This window comes from Poecilia reticulata, linkage group LG22 (assembly GCF_000633615.1).
Source record: "Poecilia reticulata strain Guanapo linkage group LG22, Guppy_female_1.0+MT, whole genome shotgun sequence".
NCBI classification, from domain to species: domain Eukaryota; kingdom Metazoa; phylum Chordata; class Actinopteri; order Cyprinodontiformes; family Poeciliidae; genus Poecilia; species Poecilia reticulata.
This window is the reverse complement of record NC_024352.1, coordinates 17,262,507-17,276,290: the sequence shown is the minus strand read 5'-3', so window position 1 is coordinate 17,276,290 and position 13,784 is coordinate 17,262,507. Positions and strand designations below refer to the sequence as shown.

At 38.3% G+C, this 13,784-nt stretch overlaps 1 protein-coding gene across 5 annotated transcripts in view; it reads right to left on the bottom strand.

Annotated features, from left to right (window-relative positions):
• Positions 1–13,589, bottom strand: part of fermt2 (FERM domain containing kindlin 2) — a 40,075-nt gene extending 26,486 nt beyond the window's left edge. For 3 of the 5 annotated variants that reach the window (XM_008399782.2, XM_008399783.2, XM_008399784.1), the window contains exons 1-2: positions 13,382–13,589; positions 11,140–11,300 (exon numbers count right to left, since the gene is read on the bottom strand). In XM_008399782.2, the coding sequence (XP_008398004.1) occupies positions 11,140–11,296 (157 nt within the window). In that variant the 5' untranslated portion in view covers positions 11,297–11,300; positions 13,382–13,589. The remainder of the gene's footprint in view (positions 1–11,139; positions 11,301–13,381) is intronic. The other 2 variants (XM_017302510.1, XM_008399785.2) reach the window with 2 other exon arrangements.
• Between the last annotated feature and the right edge of the window lie 195 nt (positions 13,590–13,784).

Genomic DNA, 13,784 nt, shown 5'->3' with positions numbered 1-13,784 from the left:
GCAGTGTGATGACTTGTTTTCAAACACAACAAAGACGAAGAGCAAGGTTTGTTAGAATTAACCTAGCACATTCACAAGAACACAGACTGGACAGAAAACTCTACAATAAAGATTAGGAGAGCATTGTTCTTAAGTTGGAGATACTGAATACATTATCCATAATGCATTTACAGCACTTCACTTTTTCTAAATGTTCTTTTTCTTCCAAATTCTAAACAAAAATATCCTTTTATGACAATGTGAAAACAAATTGAGATTTTTGCAAAAATTTTTGCAGAACAAAATGTCCTGAAGTGGCCAGGCAAGATTCCAAGCTTGAATTCAATAAGCCATATCTGGAGAGATCTGAAAATGGCCAGACAGACGTCTCCCATACAACTTCATGGAGCTTCAGAAGTTCTGCAACAAAGAAGGGGTAAAACTGCCTAAAAACAGGCGAGCTTGGCCTTTAAAAAGGCTTCAGACTGTGATTGCTACCAAAGGTCGATCGACAAACTACAAAATGTTATTTCTTGGTTTGTTTGTTTGTTCGTTTTTTTCTTTTAATTGCAAAAGTCTCAAGCATCTTTCTATTTTGTCATAATGGGGTATTTGTGCATATATGTTTGAGGAATGAGATGAATTTGATCCAATTTGGAATAAGGCCATGACATAAAATTTGAAAAAAATAAAAATAAAAAACTTAAGCCCTGTGAATACTTTCAACAAATGTCTCCAAATATTTTTTTAATGTTAATGCATACAGAATCTTAAAATTCTACTTAAATTTATCCCATAAATCTACATAAATTTAAAGCAAGTAGTTAAATCCGGCAATGCTGTAATGCTGAAGTGGTTTTTATTGATAAGGTTGAACTGAAGGAGGATATCTGAACTTGTTTCCAGGCTTCTGCTTATATAACAGCTCAGTTCTCTGCCAAGAGTCTATCAAACTAAGCATTTCTCACATAAATTAAATATGCAATGCACACAGAGCTTGAAAGGGAGTCAGGGAAAATTCTCATATGTTATTGATTGTAGTGCTTTGATACCCCGCCTATTCCTGCTACCACTACTAATGCTACCTCTGTGTCTCACACGCAACCACAAACCAGCCAAAATCAAGGTAATGTCTTTCTCAGGACATAAGGTTTTGTCATTACACAAACAACCCAAATTCAATGAATGGAGTATTAAAACTTTTTGTTAATCACCGTTTTGCCTATTGTAAAACGTTAATCTACTAATGTTCTTTATTCCAGTTTTAAAAGGTTAAACTTTTGTTTTTATTTTGCAAAGCATGGATTTTGAGACATTGCAGCTGTAGGTTTACATTTTACATTTTATTTGTGGTTTCTTAAAAATAATGACGCAACATGAGCAGAGCTAATGTCTGAAAGGCACATGGATAAATATGATGTAAACTCCTCTTCTCGACTTTTGTTTCCTTTGCAACTTTGGCTGTTTAAACATGATATACAAGTACTTCTGCGTTACTGCAGACGTCTTGTTAAAACAAATTCTCTGTAACAACATGGAAGCACTAACGGTTTCCATCAGAGACTGGCAAATGGTAGAAGTTAGGCTCAGATGAGGAGATCAAATACATTTATTAGAGCTGAAAAGATTTTGTTCAAATGCAGAAGTATATGGAAGATAAAAATACAGGCTCAGCCTGAGATGGCATAAATGCCAGGAAGGATTGTCCTTTAAAGTATCTGAAACCTAAACCAGACATGTCGGAGTGGCCAGCCTGTCCAAAGAATTAGAATCCTACATTTCTGGCTTTGATGAATCAGACAAAAAGCCGGAGGGCTACAGGGCGCCTCCTTAGATGCAGATACTTTGTATCCATTTGTGTCATAATCCCAACAGAGCAAAGCAGTGGGGATAGTAGTCCTCCACCCCAGCACAGCTTTACACAATTAAGTATTCTGGGTCCTGGTGAAATAATGAGATTACAAAGAAACTCTGGGAATAAGATCAATGGAGAAGATATACAATATTCATCTGTTCTTTCTTCCATACAGGAACCCAGTTAAATATCTCTTCAGGATTTTGACGAGCTGCTCCACTGAAGCCTCTTTGCAACGGACAACAGGATACTGTTGCAACAGTTAAAGAAGCCCCAAGGTGGGCCTAAGAGGTAAAAGGAAACCTGGGAAAACGTCATGCAGCTCAGGACGGCTGCTTCTAAATAAAATGATTTAGTAAACCTTAGTACACCTAAATATTCGACAAAACATCTGGTTCCACTCTATTATTGCCAAGTGCCTTGGTTGTGAAAACAAACTCCATGGTAGGTTTAGAAATGAGTGAAATGAGGGCCGGGAAGCTGCACAAACCCCTCCAGATCATTTTACTCTATTGACACAAAGGTTTGTGGTGTTATACCAACAATGAGCAGGTTTAAGGTTTCCTTGCTCTAAATCTACTGTGCTATTTGTACTAGAGGAAGGTGAACGGGACAAAGCTATTTGCAGTGGATTCCTTAAGGAACCAACGAAAGGATTTTGCAGTTCATGGTTTAGATGCCACGTCTGACTAAATTATCCTTAAACACAGGAATGTACAGGAGGAGCAAAGCATTCCTGAATGTCTTTGATTCCACAGCAAAATAATAATTAAAAAAAGATTAGATTTTTACGCATTTTTCAGAAGCCGATTCATAAATAGTACATTTCTATAGCAATGACTGTTTATAATGACACTATTATCTGTTCCTTGAATAATTAAGCATTGAACAGTAAAATGATTCTGCAATGAAACCAAGAAGTGTCAAAGATAAACAATAATAATCCTTAATAGAAGCTTTTAATCCACTCAGTAAAACAGAAACGGAAAACTACTGCTGATGTCTGTCCATCCAGCCTTCTCCTCAAAATGACCTAATGGTGTGTTGCAATAAATACAAAACTCGTTACGAGTCTGATTTTATGTTAAATAAAACATCAAATAATGTGCTCAGGACTTTCACTTTATCTTCACAGAATAGTGGAAGAACTCAGAGAAGGAAGGACTCCAAGATGGAAGGGCAGAGTGATGGAAGTAAGGACATAACACAAGGACAGAATGAATAAAGGACAATCTGAAGGAAAAATGAAAGTAAGAAAAAAAACAAGGAGGAGAATGAGGAAGGAAATACGTGTACAAATGTGAGGAAGGAGATGGGATGACAAGGACGTAAGCACAGTTGGAAGGAAAGAAAGACAACTTCAGACAATGGGACAGAAAAAGCCAAGAAATACTCATTTTTCCCTTCATGCTTTGCTTCCTTACAATCTTGTCCATGGCTGGAAAATATTTAAAATTGAATTCCCTACTTTTCTGAACTGTGCAGGAAACCTGTTTCTTGGTAAGTTCCCACAGTCTTCAGCTTAAGCTTTCTGTATGCTTGTTGTGTATGAATATATTAAACGGCTCTTAAAAACAAATGATTTGATTCTGTCAACCCGTGTTCACATAGGAACGCTGAATATGCTTCCAGTTCTTCAGGGTCATGGTTTACGTGAAACCACAGATCTACTCTGAATGCTGAGTAGCACAATCACTGTAGCATCTGAAACAGGAAAGCTCTAGCCTGGGCAGGACCACCACTTAGGCTAACTACTTCCTGTCAGAAAGATTAAACAGCAAGATGATTACATGAGCTTGCAGACCATTTCTCACTTCGAACCGACAGACTTAGAACAGCTTGACGGTCACAATCAATGAGACTCCTATACATAGGAATACGTCTCTGTATCATGCTTTAGTGGAACAAAAAGGAATGCTAAAGCCACTCAACACAGTTCACATCTGCAGTAAAGGGAATAAAATATGAGACGCGTCTTTACATCCTCAGGAAAGATATGACTATCAATATCTCAGACCGATCTTTCCCTAAGGTCCTTACAAAATGTCTGACATAGCAAGAGGGCAGGAAGGCGGGAAAGAAAGCTAGACAGAAGGTAGAAGGCAAATTTAAAAAAAAAGAGGAAGTTGAGCATCCTGTGTTAAACAGTAACCATTTCCTAATGAAACCTGGATCTATTGTCAAAGAAAAACCATCTCCATGTGGTCACCACAACCTGTAGCAGAGTTAGGCTGACATTGCAAAAAGGAAACTGCAATAAAACAGCCGTTTAGGTAAAGAGATGCATTTAAACAAGCATTTAAACAAGCTTATTCTGTAAATTTACTTTCTATAACTATAGCTATGTGCTGGTTAAATTGTAACTGGTGCATTGACAGTAGTTTTGAGCATTACCCCTTCAGATTTAAGAGATCCATTAAATCTGTTAAACCTTGGCTATTCTCCCTAATCTTAATGTCTGTTATCAAAACTAATGACATAACTCCTGTTGAACGAAGGTGCTCCATGTCATTTCAGCTAGTGCATATTTGGTAAAGTTGCCATTCACAGTGTAAGCGTTGCTCAGAAAAACAGGAGGAAAACAGTGAGACTTATATACACAAAGGGTATCCATGGTAGAATATGACTAAAGAAGAAATACAGCAAAATGTTCTGTAAACAATAACCACGCTAAACGCAAAGCTAAATTTACTTTCCTATTGACTCTTCTGCCATCACCATTTTAATAGAGACATTATGTTTTTTTTTTCAGTAGAGATATTAACTGTTTAATCAGAACTAATGTGAAGCCATGGCCATGTTTAAGTTTAGGCCCTGTTAATGCCAGTTCTGGCATTAACATGTATGGGGCTGCCTTTCACTCTGATGCTTCAGATTCACTTCTGTTCAACATGTAGTAGCAGAAGAAGAATCTAGAGGGAGAATATTTTTCATAAATATCCCAAATTGAAGTATTTGGCTTTTTAAGGTTCCGTAATATTTTGTGTCATTCAATACACCCAGACCATCTCTGACAATCTTACAAAAATGGCACGCAACAGGCTCAAATGAAACAACATGTAACCACCTGATAGAGGTTTGGAAGGGGTTTTTTTGTGAGAGGCGGTCTGTGAGGACAATGGTAAGCATGAGCTTGCATTCAACGATGCAACCTTCAAACTGACCCGTGAGGTTGCTTCCAAAAGGTCTTGCTCTCAAGCATACCTGCAGCTTTTTGTTGAAGTTTTATGAGAAGCTTTTCAATTACAAACAAATGATGGGAGAGACAGACAGTTAAATTGGAAAAGGGCAGAAATTATCTAGCAGTTTTAGAGGCTGAGAAGACAAAGGGCTTTTACAAAACAAAGTCAGCAATGTTAAAGTTCTTTAAAAAAAAAAAAAAAAAAAAAAAACACACATGCAAAATGCTTTCTAGAAATGAAATACATTCATCTGATTGGATGCTCTAAGCAGCCAAGCCAATCATTGCATAAGAAAGGAAGTATTCATGAGGCTAGAAATGAGACAATAAATAAATACTCTGTTTGCTTAGATGGACATTTTCCCCTCAATTAAAGCATAATAAAGTTTTACTGTTTTCAGTAAATTAGGAATCACAGAATAATTTTATTTGATAGAGGCTAAAAGAAGACATTTTTATTACTTTTTCTTTCCAATTCAGAAGTTTACACACACCCACACACACCAAGTTTACTTTGTAAAAAGTATGGGAAAGTCCTGAGGCACACAACATTTAAATTAATCGGAGGTACACATGTGGATGCATTTTAAGGCAAAACATCAAACACATTCCCTTTAATGTCTTCTTAATGTGCTTTCTAAACGTTATTACATTTAAAATATATCCCTATGGAGGATAAATGCAAAGACACTGAGGGCAATACTGGCAAAATGGTACGGCAGCTTTACCTCCTGTGAAGAAACTGAAACAAGTACAGAATGAATACATTTTGCTAATTTCTGGCAAAGCGAATATGTAGGGCACAGCAAATGCAAAACACACATTATGTTTTCCATGTAGGAAAAGTTCTATGTGGCAGGCCGGTGGTACGGCAGCCAAAACCTGCATGCCTTGCACTGGAAACAACCACATGCGCTATAGAGACACACCAGACCAATTAGTTTGCTCAAGTTCTATTTCTGGAACACTGAATAGTCAGCGTACATGAACCCAGGTCAGAAACAATGAAAGAATGAACAAAGCTTAGTTTGGAGTTTCCAGCTGATCTTCTACCAGCATCTTGCTATATTTTAAGTCAGGTTATTCTTGGTCATAAAACAAGTCTGAAATACTTCCATAAAAACACAGCTATTTTAGTGGCAACTGGAAAAGAAGGTGAAAACGGGGAGAGAGGCAAAGAGGGAGGGGTTTACAAAGAAAGTGGGAAGAGGATGAAGAGCGCTACAGAGACTCCAGCAATGACGGCAGCCACCAGAGAGCCACATGCCAATCCCTGGAGCTCATTTCCTGCTTCATCGAAGACTTTTATGGAATTGTAGTAGCATGGCTAACGTCACACTGAGGGGAGATGGCAAGAGGAAAGAAAGATCAGGCCCACTACTCTCTTCTCACTCATCTCTCTTTTTTTTATTTTCTCTTTTTTTAGCGACAGTGCTTTGAAAAAAAGTATTTGACTATTTACAGATTTTTTTCTGTCTTTGATCCGTTACAATTAGCGAAGACAAAAAGGTAAACAAATTCTAGTATTGGGAAAAAGATAACCTAAGTGAAAACTGAAGTTCTTAAATGGGGATTTTATTCATGAAGGAGGAAAAAATTAGTCTTGGCCTATAAGAAAATATTTGTCCCTTATAACCAGTAACTGGTTTTACCACAGCAATAATGCTTGTCCTCTCCTTTGCAAAGATATTTGAATTCACCCACATAGGAAGGTTTTCAAGCATTCACAGCCTGTTTTACGACACAGCATCTCAATTGGATTTAAGTCGAGAGCACGTTTGGTTCAGTTTGACTTTTTTTATTTTATTTTTTTTAGCCATTCAGGGCTGGATTTTCTGATATGCTTTGATAATTAAATTGTTGCATAACCCCTTGATGAAGCAATGTAACCTTCACACTACTACTACCATATTTAACTGTTGGAATGATGTTATTTTTCTGAACTGCTTTGCTACCGCCAAAAAAGGTTACACTTTTGTCTCCTAAATCTACAAACTACTTCGAGTGTGAAAGGTTATCAAGATGTTTTCTACAAATAAATTCAGCTGTTTGTGGTCAGCAGTGATTTTATCTTTTCTTTCTTTGGTAAGTGAAACTGAAGCCAAAATAAGTGTTCATTGCATGCAAGTCATGAATTGACATAATTATATTCACATCAAACAAGTTAGGTTTGGATAATCTTTTAATAAATAAAACCACTGATATTAAGATTGTTTGATGATTCAAAAAAACGGAAGTGTGACTCAAGTTTTTTTTTTTTTCAAAAGCACTCATGTCTAAGTTTGGATGTGAGAAGCACACACTGCTATCCAGATTATCAAAGCTAAAAACCATCCAACTCAAAAAAACTAATTGCTTTAAACAGAATCAATCTCATGCGGCTCACAGCAATCTGTACAATATGTTCCCTACTAAATGGAAAAGCTTTCATATAAACAGATTGTTGTACGTTTAGATAACATGAACAAATTGAAAGAAAGCTCCAATGATGGAAAGCAACGAACGGATGAAAGGATTACCAGACTCGAGGACCGAGAGGCGGTTAATCGGCTGCCTTTTAAATACAGCTCTCCTGCAGGTTTGCAGGGGGAAAGTGGAAGCAGGGTCCGTCATTGTGATCAATACCTAAGTGGCTTCCTGGCATTTGTCTATTTAATCCATTATTAAAGGCCATCTGAGCCTGCAGCTCACAAGAAGGGTCGAATGATGGCAGGAGGATGCATGTCGAGGAGACACGCCCACCGAGCCAGACGACCACACTCACGTGTGGGAACACATGCGTGTGTACGCCTACTGATGAAATCTCATAATCCCAAAAATATACCACACTGAAAGGGAATACCGCTCTTACCTGTACCCAAAACAAGTTCATATTCTCAAAATGTCAACCACCAAAAACAAATTAACCAGAAATCTTAACAGAGTGAAACAAGACATTAATCATTAAACCTAGGATGTTCTTTTATGTTAGACTGTTCAACAAAGGATTCTAAAGCATCCCATGCCTGTACAATAGCATAATAGAAGCCCAGCTAACATGCCAACGAGTGTTTAGAGACTGATGTGCAATAAATAAGACCAGTGAGACCTCAGAGGAACAGTCTGGTTACTAGTAACAGGAAAAGACGTGATGAGTTTCGTGTTAAACAGGTCTCACTGGGGTTGCTCCAACTACATGGCTGATGACCAGAAATATTCCTGAATGGAAAGTTTATTTTTTAAAGGAACAAACTTTTAAGAAAGAAAGTTCTTAATAAAAAGTTATTTTCTATATCTCAGAAAATAAGTCTGAGATATGCAGAAAGTCATGCAAGGATCTAATGCCAAGCTGACATAAGTGTTACACTCCAACATCATTAATTAGTTGAATAATCAGAAATGGTGGTTCTAGTAAAAGAGAAATATAAACATATATAATGCCATACTCTGTGCTGACATAACTTACAGAGCTGGCATCTGGATGGAACCAGTAGTCGTTAAAAGATGTAATAGAGGCTAAAAAGGTTCCCGTTTGTAGGACAGATACAACTGAAAACTGACCATTTTTAGGTTGACTGGCATTACCAGTGACTATTATGTGCGATAAAGTCAAATTAAATTAGATTGGAGCGCTTTTAGAAACATGCATCAACATAACTCCTTGAAACACTTGCCTTTTAATAAAGTACAAGCTCATTAATGGGAAAATTTTGAAGTAGCTAGGCTTAAAATGAGGTTACATTTTAGCTGGGCTATTGCTTTCCTGTGCAATTCCACTTGGAAAAAAATATTCTCCCTTCCAGCATAGTCTGAGTTTAATCCCCTTGACTCAGATTTATTTCTGGTCAATTTTTGACCAGGTCAATCAGCGAACAGCAGGAGAAGTTGTGAACGATGACATTGATTTTCTGCTCCGTTTTAGAATTGTAGTCTGCCTGTAGTTTTAGCGATGGCTGTGGACGGTTGTTTAGAACGCAGGCAATTTCTCCATAACGTGGAACTGGTGCGTTACAGGCAAATGTTAGCGATTGGAGCAACAAAATGACCCAGAACCACCATCCAAAGTAGATTGGAAGAAAACAATTTATTCTGAAAATTCTAAAAAATATATATGATTAACTGATCTAAATATTAAAAACAGACTTGTCTTTTTGGTAATACGTCAACACTAAAAGCACATCAACATGAATGCACTAGCTAGAAAAACAATAACTTCAATCTAAAATGTCAAATTTAGTCTGCCATTCTCTTTATACCAGTCTCAGCAGCCCAGGTTATACTTCATTTTAGTGTGACAAGCTTTTACATAGAAATTCAAAATTTATGGATATCCACTTCTGAGCCTTACGATTTGGCCAGCTCTATAGTAGCTCTTTCTGTATGTCTTCATACAGAAAACCTTCTAACTTCGTAACGATTAATAAATGTCAAAAATACACGTAACTACTCCTTGTTTTAAGAATAAAATGTGCTGCATGATCTGTATACTCTAACCAGCAATGTGCAACCTTGTGTTAAATACATATTTTAGCTGGATTAATGATTACAATTCATGACAACCTTATGACTCAGAGTAGCAGAAATATTTCCACTCAAGTGTCAGCTGCACAAATATTCTCCAAAACTTGGAGAGAAATTTAACAGCAGCACATCGTTCTGCTACTCAGTAAAGAGGAGTCTCTCGAATTCAATCATACTTCAGACAGATGACTATAGAGCAACAAAATGGTTATCAATGCCAATGGAAATACAGGAACTCTGAAATGAATGAGCGGCCTAAGCAAAGATCCATAAACTTATTCTGCTACATTACCTTTTAAAGTAAAATTGTAATCACGCCTGTCAAATAGATCATGCATTTCTAAATGTGGCAAGGTCAAGACTAGCTAAAGTACAAAAGAGCTTCACATGGTTTACCAGAGGGAGGCTATCCAACAAAAAAAATGCTCCAAGTACATCAACACAACAATAATGGATAAGGGCGGGTCTTTGTCGTGTGTGGGATGACAGGAATCGCATCCAACACTGCACTTCACTGAGCGTAGATGCATCCCAACACAGACGACCACAGAGAACAAAGACCTCAATTATGTGGAGCTCCAACAGGAGAGCTAAAAACGGGACCCAAAGGCGGGGAATAAAAACCTTGGAGCGCTGGAGGAATTCTGAGCATCTGAGCACCATCAACACACAACAAGCTGTCACTCCTAAATCGTGCTGCCACCGCTGCTGACCTTTTCTCCAGGCTGCATGAAATGAGCCAGTGTTCAAGTGGGTGGAACAGAGGGCTCTTATGCTCACGGGCACCCGAACTTCTCTAGAACATATCGCTGCTTACAGAATTGTGCATGCTGAAGAGAGGGAAGGGGCGTTATGCATGGCAACAGATACTGAATTAAAAAAAAGTACCCCAAAAATGGAGCCTTGGGGAGACCCAAATTATATATACAGCAGTCCTGGTCTGCCAAATAAGATCTGAACCAGTTTAGAATAGTACCAGACAAGCTCACCTGCATTTCCAGTCCATTAACCAGTATGTTACATTCAGCTGCGCCGAGCTCCAGAGACACTAGCTTGGATGTGCTATATGCACTACTGTCATTTAAAACCTTTACCAAAACAGTCCCAGAACTTTGATTTGATAGAAAACCTGACTGAGAAAAACTATAGAGTTTTTGAGTTTTCTTAATCAAAAAGAAAAGAATGGTTTTTTTGGTCACAAAAAACCCCTAAACATACTATCGACTTTTTACAATTTCCTCTCCAGATCTCAACAGAACAGATTCTTTTAAGCTCCCAGTCATCAGGGTGATGCAAAACGTCAGCTGCTGACTCTTGTTTTCTGAAACATTTTGTACTTTTGCAATCTTCATGGAATTTAGTTTCTCAGAGTGGTGCCTACTTCGAATGAGGCTTTTACTGCCCAACAAATGTGAACAGATAACACAAGCCAGCTTCAGAAACGCACATAACTCTCTCACACGGCAAGGCAGAACAAGGAATAGGTTTTTCGTAGCTGCTCCATTACAAATGGAATGAAACTGCTATTTGAAGATGTAGTCGTACGAGTCATGTCAAAATCAGCCAGGTAATTATCAGTGTGCATTGTGCAGTTTTCTGCAGACATAACAAAATGTACATGTACCTAGCTTCTCCACAAGTTTGAGCATAACTCCACCGATGTGGATTTCCCCAGTGACTCTCAGAGACACGTCCCTGTGGAGGTCGGTGACGTGCATCTTCAGCTCCCATGTCCCGTCGGCATAGCAGCCATCGGGCATCCGGATCCCATCCAGTGCCATCCTGCTGGAGAAGAACCAAAAATAGGTGGTGAAACAACACAGCCAAAACATACAACACACATTTAAGGTCTTGGGGGGGAAAAAAATTTAATCCCCGATTTGATAATTCAAAGACCCTTCCCACCCCCCAAAAGTCTGTTACATTTTTTTTTATCGCATCTGATCTTTCATCAAGGATTAACACAACTACAACCGTACCAGCAATCTTTGCTGCTGCTTTGTTGTTCTCCTCATGTCTTCTGTTGCTCTGGAAATCTTTTGGAGCACATAGGAAACACAACCCTGATGTCATAGTGGGTTTTCAACCAAACCCTCCGGCCCCCGGGCTGTTTGCTCTATAAGCACAAAGTTTCTGCTGAATTTCCAAGAGTTTACCAAACTCTATGTTTATGCCTGTGATAGTGGGACAGAAAAAAATGTTTGCAAGCTGGCATCACTGCCAAACTAACTGACAAGCTGACCACACCTAATGTGTCAGCTTGTCAGTTGGCACCTTGTTGACCTCAAGGTGCCAAGCTTTGCTGCAATTGACAGATTTGGAAATTGCATAATTACCTCACTATACGATGGCAAGCTAAAATAGGTCTTTGTTCAGCCTTGTTTGTCACAGTCCAGTTAAATACATTCTTAAATTGCTCTTACTGTAGGTATAGGCAAGCTTAACAAGGTAGCCAGTTTTTAGCAACAATCTCCTGACTTGTGAAGTTCAACACATATCTGCCTTAATGGACTTGAATGTTTCATCTTTCTCATTTTGAAAAGCTGACGCATAAAATTGGTCTCTGTGTCATGTTAGAAAGCTAGATTAGAAAGTTATTGGACATGTTAATGAACTTTAAGAAATCTACAGCTTGGAACAAAATTATTCACGCGCCAGGCAGATTTAGATTGAAAATATTTTTTTTATTCTATCAATAAACTGAGTTCTGGTGGGTCTGGAAACTTTCAAAACATAATACAACATCAAAGAAATGTATTGGTTTTATTCACATTTTATGGCAAAAAAATGTTTATATGCCTTTTGGCAAGCATTGGAAAAATCTTCATTAGCATTAGAGCAATCAAATCCTTCTGTTAATATTACTTCCAGTCAGAAAAAGCATATAGGTAAAATTATGAGCCCAACTATCAAATAAAAGAAATACTCAACATTTACTGTAGGTTTTTAAGAAGTACAAATAATTGTTCTCTCTGAGACATCATACATATTTTTTCTGTCACTAATTAATCTCAAATGTAAGGCGGAATTTTTCTAAATGTTTCCAGCGAAGGACTAATTTATTTGAAAGGTTTTTAACCATCTTTAGCATCCTATCCTTACATCAGATGATGTTGGAAAATAATGTAACCTATAGAAGAAAAAAAAAAAGATACAGAAAATGTCATATTATTGATAAAAACCATAAATAATGTGGCAGGAGTCATGTTTTAGCATCTCTCCCTACAACTTCAATAGCGTAGCCCAGTTTCTCCAGCTCTGCTACACAGCCATGGTTTTCAACATCTCTCAGTGCTCAATAACTCACTCTAAAGCATTAATTTATTATAGAAGGAATGACTAGAATTTTATGGTGCCCGTTTATAAAACATGCCCTGTTGAACAAAGTGACCGCCAAAAAGTTGCCACCGTCTCTGTACATGTCACTCCATTATCTGAGGCTCTCTATTGGAGTGGCCTGGCTTTTCAAAGCAGCCGTCCAGTCAATAAAAACACGGCACAACAAAGGCTATCTTCCCGCGAAAGCAGCTTCAATACAGACCTTTGGCAGCTGTTATCTACGTCAATGTGTCGTTTCACCTGTTAAAACTAACGGTAAAGGCTGGCTTACAAATAGGAGTTAATTATGTAAGCACAGCAACTCCCCGGCTGCTGTTGCATGCAACATACAAACCACTCAGTCGGTCCCTGAAGAAATAAGTTCAACTAAAAGTGTAGAAGAAAACAAAACAACCCCTTAAATCTCACAGGGAAATAAAGAAAGTAGGGTTTTAGTGAAAAGTAAGCAAAGTGAAAAGAGGTTTTCATATTTCCGAGCGGCGAACGAGGAGAGCTTTGAGGTCGAGCATTTAAATGTGCACACTCACCTTCAAAAAGACGGGGGAAAACACACCAAAAGAGTCGACTACACGGCACAGAACAAGCCCCCCTTCTTTAAATCATGTATATATTCTTGACTGGGTGCTAAAAAGAGAGAAAAATCCCCGAAGAACTTGCCGAAGAAGTGAAGTATCCCAAACACTTTTCCAGGCAGCAGCAGGCTTCGCATTAATGGAGTCCAGCCCTCCCTCTCTCTTTCCTCCCTCCCTCTTTTCCAGCAGGGATAACGTCACCGCCCCAATCCCACTTTTCCTTTCTAACCAGGAGAGTCCACTGCTGGACTCTTAACTATTATTGGGTGGATTCTGAGCATCTTCCCCCAGTTCATCCGCTTTTCTTAATCTACAAAGGCGCATCTAGAAGATTTTGTAAGGAGTGTCCAGACGGGGG